This window comes from Siphateles boraxobius, unplaced genomic scaffold, assembly GCF_051911475.1.
Source record: "Siphateles boraxobius isolate OS27281-9 unplaced genomic scaffold, OSU_SipBor_1 66, whole genome shotgun sequence".
Lineage (NCBI taxonomy): Eukaryota > Metazoa > Chordata > Actinopteri > Cypriniformes > Leuciscidae > Siphateles > Siphateles boraxobius.
In genome coordinates, this window is record NW_027509193.1 from 18,393,280 (window position 1) to 18,409,501 (window position 16,222).

At 39.2% G+C, this 16,222-nt stretch overlaps 2 protein-coding genes across 3 annotated transcripts; both read left to right on the plus strand.

The window, feature by feature from the left end:
* Window positions 1-382: 382 nt before the first annotated feature.
* LOC143721847 (uncharacterized) lies at window positions 383-11,096 on the plus strand. Of its 2 annotated transcripts, none has more exons than XM_077212700.1 (2): window positions 383-677; window positions 879-3,958. In XM_077212700.1, exon 2 carries the CDS (start codon window positions 1,081-1,083, stop codon window positions 1,990-1,992), a length of 912 nt encoding a protein of 303 aa, XP_077068815.1. In that variant the 5' UTR covers window positions 383-677; window positions 879-1,080; the 3' UTR covers window positions 1,993-3,958. The 2 variants fall into 2 exon arrangements, with proteins under 2 accessions (XP_077068815.1, XP_077068816.1); XM_077212701.1 differs by lacking the exon at window positions 383-677 and adding an exon at window positions 10,932-11,096 and having other exon boundaries at window positions 936-1,621.
* Window positions 11,097-14,171: 3,075 nt separating this feature from the next.
* On the plus strand, window positions 14,172-16,039 carry LOC143721832 (uncharacterized). Its single transcript, XM_077212677.1, has 4 exons — window positions 14,172-14,647; window positions 15,214-15,375; window positions 15,559-15,760; window positions 15,905-16,039. Exons 1-4 carry the CDS (start codon window positions 14,525-14,527, stop codon window positions 16,015-16,017), a joined length of 600 nt encoding a protein of 199 aa, XP_077068792.1. The 5' UTR covers window positions 14,172-14,524; the 3' UTR covers window positions 16,018-16,039.
* The last annotated feature ends 183 nt before the right edge of the window (window positions 16,040-16,222 follow it).

Here is a 16,222-nt window from a genome sequence, read left to right on the forward strand (position 1 = left end):
TAGCTGATATTAACTAACGAAACCTTATTGTAAAGTGTTACTGATTGATACTCTTTATGATTGCCTTTAATAATATATAGCCTATGTATAATGTGTACAATAACAATAGCCTACCGAATTACACGTGAAACTTTTGACTATGAATTTCATACATTTATGAATTTATGAAAAGGCTGCCTGTATTGTTTAAATATGATTTACATAGTTAAAGTATTGTTTAAATATTGCATTGTTTAAATAACAAGTCAGTAGAACAGACTTTCTTACGAGTAGGCTAAATAAATAAATAATAGAAGAAAATGAAGCTGCAGAATAGTTTGTTGTCCTCTCATGTCTATACACTCCGGTCCTGTTAGTGGCAGTAATGCGCCAAAAGATGCTTAACAACCAAGAAGACAATCACAACAACGCAACCCAGTAAATGACAGGTTATGTCCTTGACTACAAACTTTAAACACATATTTTACATTCAGACGTCTCCATAGTAGAATGACACAAATGAATATTAAATACAATAAAACTTGTAATATTACCGTCATCTCAGACGCAACGACGTTTCCAAACAAGACGAAATATCTCGAGGTGATATGCAACTTTAAAGATGATGTTTATTAAAGAGGAGAGAAAGGATACGTTTGATCCTGAAACCTGCGTAATACAACATGATCAACAAGGAGGTTTGTGTCTATTCTTGATTGTTTTTAAATAAATGTTGACAAAACTTGCTATAGACAGTTAATCAGATTCAGTGTCGTTTTAAAAATCTTAACAGCCACTTAGACAAACAAATAAATAGATGAAGCAAATAAATGACAACCAAATGATTTTGTTCACTTTTATATTTTCTTATTTCCATTTGTCCCGTGCTGTCATTTCAGACCAGATGAAACTTAAAGAGGAAGATCTGAATAAAGTGGACGAGAAGCATCTGCATCAAAAAGCTCTTGATTTCCTCTCTGGAGAAAAATCATTGAGTTGCTCCCAAACAGAAAAAAAAATCTCACAAAAAACAGACAAAAAGCCTCAACCTGCTCTCTGTGTGGAAAGCGCTGTGCCCATAGAGGCCACCTCAACGATCACATGATAACTCACACTGGAGAGAAGCCATTCTCATGCCCTCAGTGTGGAAGGAGATTCTCACGCAGAAGAAACCTCAATGATCACATACTAATTCACAATGAGGAGAAGCCTTTCGTCTGTCCTCAGTGTGGGAAGAGTTACAAGCGTAACGAACACTTTAAGAGTCACTTACTGAATCACAACGGAGGCAAGCCCTTCACCTGCACTCAGTGTGGAAAGAGTTTCAGTTATAAAAGGAGCCTTAATGGCCACATAAAAATCCACACTGGAGAGAGTCTTTACACATGTCTTCAGTGCGGAAAGAGTTTCGTAAATAACGGACACCTTAAGGAACACACAAAAATCCACACCGGAGAGAGACCTTTTACCTGCCCTCAGTGTGGAAAGCGCTTCATGAGCAAACGAGACGTTACGTATCACATGAGAATTCACACAGAAGAGAAGCCTTACAAATGCCATCAGTGTGGAAAGGGTTTTGCATGGGCAAGCTGTCTGAAAATTCACATGCGCCACTCTCACTCTGAAGAAAGGGAGTTTACCTGTGAATACTGCAATAAAAGTTTTGTTTTGAAGTCATACCTAAAGAGACACCTGAAAATTCATCAAAACGAGAAACCGTATGTCTGTTCTGTTTGTGGGAAAGGCTTTTTATGGCATGCGTATTTCAAAGCGCACCAGAAAATACACGAGAGTGTGAAAACCAATGTGTGCTCAGAGTGCGGGAGAGCCTTTACTAGAGGCGATTATTTGACGAAACACCAAAAAGTCCATACGGGAGAGCGACCGTACACGTGCTCATATTGTGGAAAGACTTTCAGTAAGAAAGCAAACCTGAGAGAACATGTACGACTGCACACTGGAGAGAAGCCGTACACTTGCGCTCAATGCGGAAGCAGTTTCACCTCAGCTTAAGGTCTAAACTGTCACAGAGAAAAGCAGTGTTCTCAAAGCACAACCAATTCATGTTCAGCTGAAATCAAAAAAGTGTCAGAATTGGCCAAAGATTGAGTTTTCTGCCAAAAGATCTACTGCGTCTAGAACCTTAAGTGGGGAATAATCTGTCATTCAGTCAAATGTAAATGGAAGCAGAATGTTTGTGCATTCAAAAGTCGTTTATCAAAGAAAATGTAGTCACCATGAAATCAAAATGGACAATTATTGTTATTTTATGGTATGTTGCAGTATTTATTATAAATTATTTATTTCTTTAATCAAAATAACTTATCGTGCAGTTTCTCTGATTATGTGTTTACTGGCGTGAGGGCGGGATCAACCTGTCAGTCACATGAGATCGACCAATAGCAAACCACAAAGATCCAATCAATTCCGGGTGGACAAAATCAAGACCCGTCCTACATTTTTTCCTGCTCGAGAAGCCGTTTCACTGGGATATACCATAGACAGTAAAAGAAATGGACACAGCGACCCCGTTGATTTCAACGGAGAGAGTTGAAGCCAAACATGGGCACTCACTTCCTGATAACCAAGCGTTCTGCGCAGGCTCAAACTGAGCTTGATGACGTAGATGTCACGTGAGCAACCTGACTGACAGTTGTAAATCTTCTAGTAGCTGTGCCAAGGATATTTGAAGTGTATTAACAGTAGCATTATGAGCAGAACACATGGGTATGCAGTATGAACAATATAGACAGATATGTGCAGTTTAATAACAGTAACATTTTAAGAGTAGTGTGGGTGTGTGTGGTTGACCCTGTCAAAGCAGCCCCATGGACGTGGTTATAATAATTAATTTAATATAACATATTACGCTATATAAGTACAATATGACATGATAAAAGAAGTGGCTAAAATCGACTTTAAAATAGCCTACTTTAGGATTGTAATCGTTTGAGTAGCCTATCTGCAGTTCTAGTAATTTTAGTTAGTTAGTTTAGTTTATTTTGAACATGTTTATGTATATATCCATTAGATTTAAATATTTGGCTAGTACACACACACACACACACACATAATACAATCAAACATAACAGATAAATAAATGCATGTAGGCTACAGCACAATCTTCCAAAATTATTAAAAATGATTCAAATATAGGCACATATGAAAATAATTTTTTCCCTTCTTTTTCGTTTCCTTCTACATCAAACAGAATAATAACCCATCCAAAAAATACTTCTTAGTATGAGCCCAGGAACCATATAATAATGTCCCCTCGAGTCATTTTCGTATCCATTCAATATTACATGACCATATAATATTCCAATATATAAAGAATTGTGAGCTAGGTGTAAAATCATGTAGTTTTGGCTAATAAATCACGGTCACAAACACTTGAACAAAACCGTTTTTCTTTATTTCACGTTATGTAGGCATTTTGTACATATGGCTTCCGAACGGGATCACATTCATCTTCAAGCGTAGATGTGTAAAAAAATAAAGGAACAACGTTAACCGCGATAGACATTGAGATGTATTTTTTCTTCTTCCATTGCCTGTATAATTTCCTGATAATTAATTTCCCCATCCCCCGTAGGTGTAGTAGTAGATAAATAATTTAAAGTTCGTGGATAAATGTTACTTCATATGTATTCACTTGCCACATATCGAATTATTTCCAATTCCTCAAAAACGTTGTTTAAATATTTTGTCGCGTTGCTTTTATGGACTCTATCTATGCCATGGGCTGACTTTAGACAGTAAAAGACTGCCTGCGAGACTGTGCGAGCTTCTCCTCCTGTCTATACGGTAATGTCTCTATTGTGCGACATAAAGTCGCGTGGTTATGACGCAATTTTTAGCCTATTTTTACATGAATGGCTTCTACGGGGCCATAACGTAAGATACAAAGTAATGTAGCCTTTTATACATTGTCGTGTTTCTTTAGAAATAAATAATGGACAAATGGAGTCTTTGGACACCTCAGATGTAAAGTTATTCGCTGTCAAAGTGACGCCAAAATGAATGGGAGTCAATGGGATGCTAACAGCAGGTGATAGCCAGCTACAATGGCGGCCCCCGGAGGCGATATTTTTTTTCACAGGATGGTAGGGGAAGACTCATGAATATTCATTAGGGAACTCATGCCTGATTGGTCTGATGACCTACCCCCTAACCCCGCCCCTAAACCTACCCGTCACTGGGGGTCTGATCACCTACCCCTAACCCCGCCCCTAAACCTACCAGTCACTGGGGTTAAGACCAATCAGGGATGAGTTCCCTAATGAATATTCATGAGTCTTCCCCTACCATCCTGTGAAAAAAAATATCGCCCCCCGGAGGCGACTCATGAATATTCATTAGGGAACTCATGCCTGATTGGTCTTAACCCCAGTGACTGGTAGGTTTAGGGGCGGGGTTAGGGGTAGGTCATCAGACCCCCAGTGACGGGTAGGTTTAGGGGCGGGGTTAGGTCATCAGACCAATCAGACATGAGTTCCCTAATGAATATTCATGAGTCTTCCCCTATCATCCTGTGAAAAAAAATATCGCCCCCCGGAGGCAGCTTCAACTTCCGGCTGATGGATTACCCCCTTGGGATATACGTCACAATAGGGCAGTAAAGACCATAGACATCATATAGGTAGACGCCCTATCGACCGCTACTGCCTATTGGCACGGACGAGAATTGGAGCCGCCATCTTAAATCGGTCACCCGCTCCGCTCAGTGTAATCTGAATGGCAGGTGAAATGAGCTGTCAGCGCATTAAATTAATCATCAGACACTCTGACTCTGACTCTGACTCTCTCTCTCTCTCTCTCTCTCTCTCTCTCACACACACACACACACACACACACAGAACGCAGCCACCTGTAATAAAAATTGAGAAGAAGATTTTCAACGTGTTTGCATCAGAAATTTTTAAAAATTAATTTCGGACAACATTAAGCCTATACCTTTTTTATTGTATGTGGATGTGGGAGGGGAAAATGTCGAGACTAAAGCCCTATTCGGATTAACTTTACAAGGGTAGATGGAGTAAGTTAATAATGTAATTTTACCACAGGACTTCTGTAATATCAATAGCCAAATCGCTTGTGATAAGATATAGGTTATCAATAACACTAGAAGTTGGAGGGCTAACTCAATTTGCGCATCGCTGTCATGCGTGTATTACATTGCTTCCTGATATCTTGTGCGCAAACACAAATAACCTATACAACAGGGCAGTTGAATGCTTATATGATAACCTAGAAGCTCTTGTAATTATTACTTTAACAGTTAACGTTACCCCACCTCTCCATGCTGTGATATAAAACAGTTTATATCGTTGTTATAGGTAATATGTTTTAGTCCATTAGGTGGCGATCGAGTTTTTGCTAAGGGTCAAGTTGCAGACATCCAAAGAAAAACGCTAGTCGACATTTATCTGGAGAGTAACGTTAGTCACATTGTGTTTGCATGTAAGTTACAGTAAGAAAAGCTTGATGTTAATAAAGCTTAGACTTTGAGAAACTAAGTTGCTTTATTGGAACATTACATGGTGTCAGAAGTGGAGCGCTGTTAGCACCATGGCAAAGTTTCAGCCCCCGGACAGTTTTGATTTTGGTCACCCCGAACGATGGCCAGAATGGCGTCAGAGATTTCGCCGCTACAGGACCGCCACTAAACTTGATAAGGAAGAGGCGGACGTACAGGTCTGTACACTGCTTTATTCACTGGGAAAAGAAGCTGAACAAGTGTATCAGACATTTACGTTTGGGGAGGAAGAACGAGAGGACTATGAAACTGTGATCGGGAAGCTCGATGACTACTTTGTACCCAAAGTTAATGTTATTCACGAGCGCGCACGATTCCACACGAGGGCTCAAAAGCCAGGTGAAATGGCCGAAGAGTACATTCGTAGCCTCCACGAGCTAGCAAACACGTGTGACTTTGGTGCTGCTAAAGATGAAAATATTCGCGACAGGCTCGTGATCGGGATTCAGGACCGAAAGCTGTCAGAAAAGCTACAATTAATACCCGAATTGACACTCAGAAATGCCGTAGAGCTCGTGAGGCAGTCTGAACAGGTCCGTGGACACGTTAATGAACAGGCTGCCAGCGTCAGTGCTCAAATCAGCGAGGTCGCCGGCGCGAGGAGGAAATTCCACCAAAGTGAAAGAGGCAGACAGCACCGTGGCTTAAAACGAAACCAAAATGAGCATGTTTATGACTGGAGATGTAAAAGATGTGGCAGAAATCATGGAAAAGGTGAAATTTGTCCAGCAAAAAGTGCTGAGTGTCGCAAATGCAGGAAAAAGGGTCATTTCGCTGCAGTTTGTAGAACCCGGGAAATCCATGATGTCAGCAGACCACAAGAGGGCAGCAATGTAACGCATTTCCTGGGTGAGTTAACTCACATTGATGACAAAAGTGGAGCTTGGATTGTCACACTCCCAATTCAGGGTACCGACATAGACTTTAAAATTGATACAGGCGCTGACATAAGTGTCATTTCCGAGAAAACCTTCTCAGTTTTGAAGTATAAACCAAAACTTCACAAAGTCAATGTGAAACTTGAGAGCCCAGGGGGAATATTGCAATGCAAAGGTCAGTTCAGAGCTAAGACTACCTTTAAAGATGAGCAGTATATTTTTGAAGCATTTGTGGTAACTGGTCCTCATGTAAACAATCTCCTTAGTCGTGATGCAGCAAGTGAAATGGGTATAGTTAAGAGGCTAGAAGAGCTCCGACCGATTTATTTTTCTGAACTGGGATTAGTGAAGACAAAACCCATTAAAATCTGCCTGAAAGAGGATGCTGTACCATACAGTGTGCACACTGCAAGACGGGTGTCCGTGCCCTTGCTTCCAAAAGTCAAGGCGGAGCTAGAGAGAATGGTACAATGTGGTGTTGTTGAGGAGATCACTGAGCCTACTGAGTGGTGCGCCCCTATGGTGGCCGTTCCAAAAAAGACAGGGCAAATAAGGATTTGTGTGGATCTAAAACAACTAAATAAAGCTGTAAAAAGAGAGAAATTTGTGCTGCCAACAATTGACGACATCCTTCCTAGGCTAGCACACGCCGAAGTTTTCTCACTTCTTGATGCAGCTAGTGGCTTCTGGCAGTTTCCACTGGATATGGACTGTGCTAAACTGACAACGTTCATTACTCCTTTTGGTAGATATTTTTTCCGCAGGCTACCGTTCGGTATCACCAGCGCACCCGAAATCTTCCAACGGGAAATGTCGGTAATCCTCAAAGACCTTGAAGGAGTTGCAGTCTTCATGGACGATATTTTAGTATTTAGCAACACTCCAGAGGAACACGAGCAGCGACTGCAGAAGGCTCTGGAAGCCATTGACCGGGCTGGTCTCACGCTGAACACGGAAAAGTGCTTGTTACGTCAGAGTCAACTCAGATACCTGGGACATGTCATAGACAAAGAGGGCATTCGCCCAGACACAGCAAAAATCGAAGCTATCACTCACCTTGAAACGCCAAAGAACGTCTCAGACCTACGGAGAATGCTAGGAATGATTCATTACCTGGGCAGGTATGTTCCTCATCTCTCAGAGGTTATTCGACCTCTCAACGAGCTGTTGAAACGTGATGTAGTATGGTACTGGGGTGCTGTACAAGAAGAGGCCTTTGAAAACGTGAAACACCTAATCACTAAAGCTCCTGTGCTAGCATTCTATGATGTTACAAAGCCCACAGTCGTCAGCGCAGATGCGAGCAGCTACGGTCTTGGAGGCGTTTTGCTGCAGGACCATGATGGACAGCTGAAACCAGTGGCTTACTGTTCCAGGGTGCTGACCGATGCTGAAAAACGGTACGCCCAGATCGAAAAAGAGTGTCTGGCGGCCGTGTGGTCCTGTGAAAAATTCTCACGATTTCTGTATGGATTGGAAAGTTTTATCCTGCAAACCGACCATAAGCCACTGATTCCACTGATCAACGCAAAGGATCTTGATTCCGTTCCACTGAGATGTCAAAGGTTGTTGCTGCGGATGATGCGTTACAATCCTGTCGCACAATATGTACCTGGCAAACAACTGGTGGTCGCTGATACGCTTTCACGACACCCTCAGCCAACCATTTCATCAGTGGTCTCTGAATTAGTTCAAGAAGTGGAAGCCTATGAGAATGCTGTCAGTGGTGCATGGCCAATTTCTCCCACAAAGCTGGAATCTGTGAAAAGAGAGACAGAGATGGATTTTGAGCTACAAAAGGTGAGGCAGTATGTGACTGATGGCTGGCCCAGGTATGCAGCTAATGTCCCTCAAGCCTTAAAATCATACTACAGTGCACGCCATCATTTGTCAATTTTCCAGGATCTACTGCTTTATGATGACAGGATCATAATTCTCCAAAATATGAGGTCTGACATACTGCAAAGATTGCACAGCGGTCACCAAGGCATTGTGAAATGTAGAGAGAGAGCCAGATGTAGTGTGTGGTGGCCAGGCTTAAGTCAGGAAATACAGCAGCTAGTTAACAGCTGCAAGGACTGTCTGGAATCAAAACCTACCCAAAGGAAGGAGCCACTTTTAACCACTCCACTGCCAGACCGTCCATGGGAGAGAATCGGTGCTGATATCTGCAAGGTGAATAAGCAAAATTACTTGGTAGTCGTGGACTATTTTTCAAGATATATTGACATTGCTCACCTTCAAAACTTGTCAGGTGAAACAACACGTGCGTGCCTAAAGAACATGTTTGCACGATGGGGCTGTCCCAATGTTCTCTTTACTGACAACGGCCCACAGTTTAGTGGAAGTGCTTTCAAAGACTTCGCTAGAGACTATGATTTTCAGCACATTACTTCGAGCCCTTATTATGCCCAGTCAAATGGAGAAGCTGAAAGGGCTGTGCAAACAGCTAAAAGGATCCTGAAACAGTCTGACCCATTCACAGCTTTGATGAGCTACAGAGCCACACCCATTCAAGCTACAGGCGTAAGTCCAGCACAGCTGATGATGGGAAGACAAATAAGAACTACAGTTCCCACATTGGAGTCTCACCTGCGACCTGAATGGCCTGATCTGCGTCAAGTAAGAAAGGCTGATAAAAATGCAAAGAGGACCTACAGGAAGTATTACAACAAAAGAAACGGTGTTAGAACATTACCAGAGATTCCACCTGGAACTTCTGTTGCAGTCAAGCTGGATGCTGAAAGAGGTTGGATAAGATCCGGGACTATTCTCAGAAAGTGTGAATCACCACGGTCTTACCTCATCCAATCTGAAACTGGAGTACTTCGACGAAATCGACGACACCTGATGCCTACAGTCAGTGACACTGAACCAGCATCTATTTCAGTTCAACAAACTCAGAGAAAAAATGAAGTTCGTGGTCAAAATCAACTTGTAACTGAGCCGGATAACGTCCCAGACAGTACAGTGCAGTATGAACAACCAGGAACTGATCTGCCTGAGTCTGATTCTAGCCACACCATGGTTAGTTCACCAAAAAGAGTGCAAACAAGGTCTGGACGAATTGTCACTACTCCTAAGAGATTCAAGGACTTTGCAAGATAAAGAAAGACTTTGAGAGAGAAAAAAAAATGTAAACAAATGTTGTTTTCTGACTATTGTAATTTCACAGTTCAATGTTACATTTGTTAAGTAACTCATAGGGAAGGGTGATGTGATATAAAACAGTTTATATCGTTGTTATAGGTAATATGTTTTAGTCCATTAGGTGGCGATCGAGTTTTTGCTAAGGGTCAAGTTGCAGACATCCAAAGAAAAACGCTAGTCGACATTTATCTGGAGAGTAACGTTAGTCACATTGTGTTTGCATGTAAGTTACAGTAAGAAAAGCTTGATGTTAATAAAGCTTAGACTTTGAGAAACTAAGTTGCTTTATTGGAACATTACACATGCCGGGTGAACACCGGCTGATGCAGTAAGTTAAACAGCATTTCGCAACGATTTCAGTAGGCTACAGTAATAGCAAATATCCTTGCTCCTTCTCGATTATCTGGTAATATTCTATTGACAAAATACAACCAATAGTACAGTAATGTTAAGACTTACTTGTGAAAAGCCCTATTTTCGATGGTCCGGCGATTAGAACAGGAAAATGCTACACAATGCTAAAAGTCGTTTATTTTTATTTTTTTAAATGAATTTTATTCCTGGTCAAAAGTATACTGTATATCATCCATTGTGGTGATTCAACCAATCAAATTAAAAGACCCAACTGTATTGAAAAGAATATACTATGAATATACTATGCATTATAGTGAGATTCTAAAGCATGTAAGAGACCAAAAACCTAAACAAACACAATTTTAATGTGACTTTCTTTTTATACTTTCATTTTATTCCCCTGACAACTTTATTTTTTTGTTCTTTTGGTGTTTCTTTTTTTACGAAGCTAAATATAAATCAATGTAATGTATGTACAAAGTATGATTACTCATACTCTTGGCATGTCACACATATGTATATTTTAATTACTCATTGTGTTTGTAAAAGCTTAATGTTCTGGAATAAAAACAATAGAATGAAATGTATAGCGTGTCTGGTCCATGTAACAGTATGTGGCTAACGCACTATTTAAGTTTGCGTGCCGCTGTTAAACGAAAGAAAAGAAAAGTGTCTTGTAACTGGAGGGGAGCTGTAGCCTATGTGTGCCTGTGTGATGTTACTGTAAAGATGATTTTCGTCAAAAAGGAGAATGAGGTAATGTGGGATCTAGAACCCTGTAAAAACATTAGAAATAAGCAGGGTCCATTGTTAGTTTTTCTTTATTGATTTTTTTGTAATATTCGAAGCTTCAGTTAGCTCACCAGATTCAGCGTCTGTTGTTATTAGAAGAAGAAAAAACAGATACAGAAAGAAAATGACTTCAAAATGTATCCAAATCATCATAATCTCTTCTGGGCTTCGGTTTTATTTCCTTTTACTTTTTTTAGATAGCCCAAATGATTTTCATCATTGTAATGTTGTCATTTTAGGCCTGATGGAAGACAAAGGAAAGTCGAGATCTGGATGAAGTTGAGGAGAAACATCGTCATCAGAAAGCTAATAATGCCATGAATAGAGAAAAATCACTGGGTTGCTCCCAAACTGAAAACCATTGCTTACAAAGCAGCACCCAAAAAAGCAGAAGTTAAAGGGCCTTACACAAGTGGAAATAATTATGGAAAAGCTTCCACACATAAAAGCAACCTCACTGAACATAAAATAGTCACTCTGTCACTCTGGAGACGGTCCTCCTTACACATGGATCAAATATTTTAAAAGGCACCAGAAAAACATGGGAGTGTAAAAACTCATGTGTGCTGTGAGTGTGGGAAAGTCTTAAGTAGAGCTTACTATCTGATAAAACACAAAAAAATCCTCACTGGAGAATCGCTATTATTGTGGAAAAGGTTTCACGCAATCAGGAATCCTGAAAACACACGAAAAACTTTTCACTTTTTTACCTGCCCTCAGTGTGGAAAGAGTTACACACGTAAAAGATGACTTAATGAACATATGATAATTCACACTGAAGAAAAGAACCCTCACACATGTCCTCAATGTGGAAAGACATTTGCGCGAAAAGGAAACCTAAATGTTCACATGAGAACTCATCCTGGAGAGAGACCTTTCACCTGCCCTCAAAGAGATTCCCACCCACACAAAGGAACTTTTAAGAGGCACATATTAAGTCACAAAGAAGATAAACGTTTCTTTCGTTCTCAGTGTGGAAAAATATTCAGATGTAATGATAATCTTATATACATTTATTCACACTGGAGAGAAGCCGTACACTTCAATGCGGAAGCAGTTTCACCTCAGCTAAAGGTCTACTAAGGCCTAACTATCACAGAGAAAAGCAGTGTTCTCAAAGCACAACCAATTCATGTTCTGCTGAAATCAAAAAAGTGTCCGATGAGCTCAATGACTTGTACTGCGATTGAATACAAGGAAATATGGCCAGTTGGGCTATTCTGGAATTGTTTCAGTATGGGGGCAAATTCAGTCAACTTTGATCATGGGGTCTTTTATTTTTTTAAATATATTATTTTATTCTAAATTTGTAGAATTTAACTAATTGGCCACTAATGTTTGTGTCCTGATTGTGCATTATATATACTTATGCTCAGATAAAATAGGGATGGAACACCGCAAAATGTGTGGGTAGGAAATAATCATAGAAAAGCATTTGATCTTTTCTGATTTGATGTAGAATGGGATAGGTACAAGTATCAGAGTTATCATGAGTGAGGCGGGAGAGTCAGATGAGAAAAACCATGTCGAGTAAGCGGTGTTGTAAAACAGGTTACTTTAAGAAATTAACCATCTTAATAATAAGTTTTTATCCAAATTTTCTAATATATTTTTAGGGACATATTGTTTGTAATTCTGCATAAATTTACTTGGTGATGTCTAAACCTCTCTCCTCTGTTATTTTAGAAATAATTTGGATCTGATAGATCTCATAATTTGGTCACCAAATCCAACAACATAACATTAAAGGTTACTGGAAACGTGCCTCCCTTCACACAGAATGGATTTAATGTTACCCAATTTCACTCTGGTGATTTCTAGCCTCCTCTATTTTATTTCCTTGAAAATATATTCCTCTGATGTGCAGCTGCAGACAGAAATACAGCAGGTCAATCCGACAACACAACATTAGGGGTTGGGTCATTCTTCAATTGGGGTGGCAAATGAGAGGCAGAAATTGTAAAAATGCTTGTTTGTTTTCTTTTAATAAAATGTATTGCTATGCATTTAAAATTAGTTTAATATTCTATGTCAATTAAAATTGAAGCTTAATAACATTTAGATTTTTAAATAATTTGAATCAAACACTAGTGAAACAACCACTTATGTCTATGGTGTTACCAATATTTTAAGTAACATTTTGATTAATTCTAAATAAACAGGCATATGCAACTTTAGGTAATAATTAATAAATAAATAAATTACTTTAAGGACTCAGTTTCATTGATAATTTAAATATAATTTTTTGAAATAAATGTTTAATTGTTCATCTTCCCCTATTTTTGCCAAAGAAAAGTTTTTTTTTTTTTTTTAAATTGTATATACATAAAAAAGGCAGGAAAAATGGTCTGTGCTACATTTATAGTCTTTCTTCTAAAATATTAAAACCATTTTACAGTCTAAAAACATTAAATTATAAGATTAAATGGCTCTGAAGGAAAGAAATGTCGGATACGTTTTGAAGTAACACCACAGACGTAATATAACACCACAGACATATTGCATAAAAGGTTTAACAATTAAAAATTTATTGAGCAAAATAATGAAATTAATCATGAGTAGGATTACAAGTAATTATATGATTACGGATGTCCTGTGTGTTGTATTAAAAATACAACATTATTGGTATATTGTCTGTGGAGTTACTATAGAGTCTGTGGTGTTACCAGGAAAGACAGTAACACCACAGACAGTAACACCACAGACAAATTAGCCTAAATCCAGACTTTTCTAAAATGGAGGCTGCCATCATGATGATTTCAGGATCAGAGGACATTCTAGAAATATTAATAAGTATGCATTTATCAAATTTTTTATTAAAATATGTAAAATCTGCAAGTTATCAACATAACACCACAGACACTAACAAAGTGCGACACATGAAATTGTCAGGAATTTAGCTAACTTTAAGAAAATGAATAAGAAAGAATGTACTCACCATGCACCCCTCAGATCAACCAGCACCTGCAATGACCTTTACACACAGGAAGTAGTCCAAACAGATTTCCCCCTTTTCTTAAAGGGGCGACATCCATTGATGTAACACCACAGACATGAATTTGGGGAACACTACTTTTTTCGTGAATATTGCAAAATATGTATTTTTTAAAACAATTTAATAAAATTGTACATGTTAAATAAAAACTATATTTATAATATAACCTTTTTTTTTTGTTAAAAATGTTATATTGTTGTAATTAAATTCCATGATATCTCTCTGAGATAGGGTGGGAACATACATATTTTGTTATAAATGCAATCTCTCAAACTCAATTAAATATGTATTTTAAAACTAAAAATTATTTATTAATAGTGCACAAATTGTGTTTATCCTACAGAATACAAAAATGAAAACATTTTATAATTTATTGGTATTTAAAGTTCATTTCAACTGTTGTAAAGTAGAGGGACACCACTTGCCACCACAAATGAAGAATGACCCGGTTACCGAAATTTTAGCCGCGGTTCTCTACCGCCACAAAGACCCAATGGTGATCCTCCTCTATTTTAGATAATAGAATTTTAAGAATGTTATTTATTTGTATTATTATTATTTCCCCCCTGGTGTTTTACTTCCTTTTTTAATATTTGGAAAAGTACTCACATAAATGCGTTTTCACACTTGCAGTTTCAGATAAAAAAAATATTTTGTTTGGACGTTGCTATTAGCGCCCGTTGTGACCAATAATCAACAACAAACGATCTATATGAGAATCAAAGTAGAGGCGGAAATAAGCCGAAAGGAGCAAATATCATTTTCAGATTTGTATTAAGTCTTGTCATCACTGAAGAGGAGAACTTCAACTGCAGTGGTGTCTTTGAAAATCATCAGATGAGTTCAATCAAAGAGAGTCCTCCAAACTCACCGTACGTAATGTGCAAGCGGCCAATGCATCAAAGCACACTGACTCTTGGCGATCAGACTAAATGTATTTATTCTACAACACACGCAGAGGTAAGAGCACATTATGAGCGCATATAATTGAATTATTATTATTGTTTTTTTAAATTATTATTGTACTTGTTGGTTACCAGTTAAGATCATACACCTTATTCAGGACAGTGCCATGACAGGTATGAAGCGAGGCTGTGAGAGACAGTGAGGCTGTGCACTTGCTAGAATGTTCCATTTACGTGTTCTCCGAATGCTAAAGAGGAGCCTCGTCTAGCCTCTGAAGGAAATGACTTGGAAGGATCAATCCTGCCAAGGAAGCATCGTTGACATTGAGAAACGGCTCGTGTTTTAAATGGCGGTACTCTGCATTTGAGCCAGATTCCGAGCTCAGAGTCCTCGAACAGCATGCCAATTACACGCACACTCTCCACTCTATCCAAATTACATGCAGGCCTATGCTATGTGTAAACTCGTGAAGTGAATTTTATTCATACATGTCCGCAGAGATAAATGTGGCTTAGTTGGAGACGGATGACAGAAAATCGACTTTTTTTTATAAAGCCTCCTGAAAATTTAATCTAAATGAATGTTGGTGACAGATATAGTTCCAGTTCTGTTTCTTAAAGAGTTTTTCAGGGAGAGGACGCGACGGTCAAGAACTGGTCTTTCTCCACCGAGATTCACGTGATCCCTCTCAGCATAATAGAAGTGACCTTAGAAACACGCGTGGTGTGACACAAGCACAGACACACTCCAGAGATCTACATGGCCCCAAGGACATCGTACCAGTAAGTCTAAAGTGTTTATTCAGACAGAGTGTATTTGTCTACTTGTAGTGAACATCTTGAGAGTAGATGGCAATATTGAACCTAGAGTATGTAAAAAGGTTCAAGAATCTGCTTAAAACACATCGTTCAACCGTGCAATGTACCTAATTATTATAAAAGGTGCTGTGTCGTGTATGTGTGCAGCATCATGTCCTACACAGTGTGGGGGTACAGAACAGGGCACAGAACCGTGATGGTTTCGTGATGAAGGAGGTCACCAACCCCACTGAGGCCACACTGTACCAGACCACATATCAAACAGTGCACTGCTCCACTTCCAGCAGATGTCAAACAAATGAATCAAGCGGACAACCTGTCTCCTGGCACAGGCATAATATTATCACAGGTATACTTTAGTCTGCATATTCACACAAAGGGGCTTTTAGCGAAACTCATTTCTACAGAAGTAGATGATGTTTGTGTTCTGCAGTATGCAAGTGACTCATAAATGACCATGCAAAGAGCCATATTGCAATATTTTTGGCTACAGGAGAGGAGAAGGCTGAAGCAGGGCCTGGGCGGCCCAGAAGACAGTCTGGGGAGAGCATTCTGTGGGCAGCGCGGCGCTGGGAGACACATTGCGACTCCTTTCGTTTGTACTGAATCTCTGAGCTAAAAAGTCACAACACCAATAAATTATCGAAATTGGACACGTCATTGTCAAGTCACCTTTATTTTTCATAGCACTTTATAATAGAAATTGTTTCAAAGCAGCTTCACATAAACAAGAAAGTATCAGAACTTTCCTGGTATTAGACAGTGGAGAACAATAACAGGTTTAAAACAATAGGAGTATGAGTTAATATTT

Coding starts and splice junctions, on each gene's coding strand:
- LOC143721847 (XM_077212700.1), top strand. CDS start 1,081: ATGATAACTCACACTGGAGAGAAGCCATTCTCATGCCCTCAGTGTGGA.
- LOC143721832 (XM_077212677.1), top strand. CDS start 14,525: ATGAGTTCAATCAAAGAGAGTCCTCCAAACTCACCGTACGTAATGTGC. Junction 14,648..15,213: donor ATTCTACAACACACGCAGAG/GTAAGAGCACAT, acceptor TGTTTCTTAAAG/AGTTTTTCAGGGAGAGGACG. Junction 15,761..15,904: donor CAGGCATAATATTATCACAG/GTATACTTTAGT, acceptor TTTTGGCTACAG/GAGAGGAGAAGGCTGAAGCA.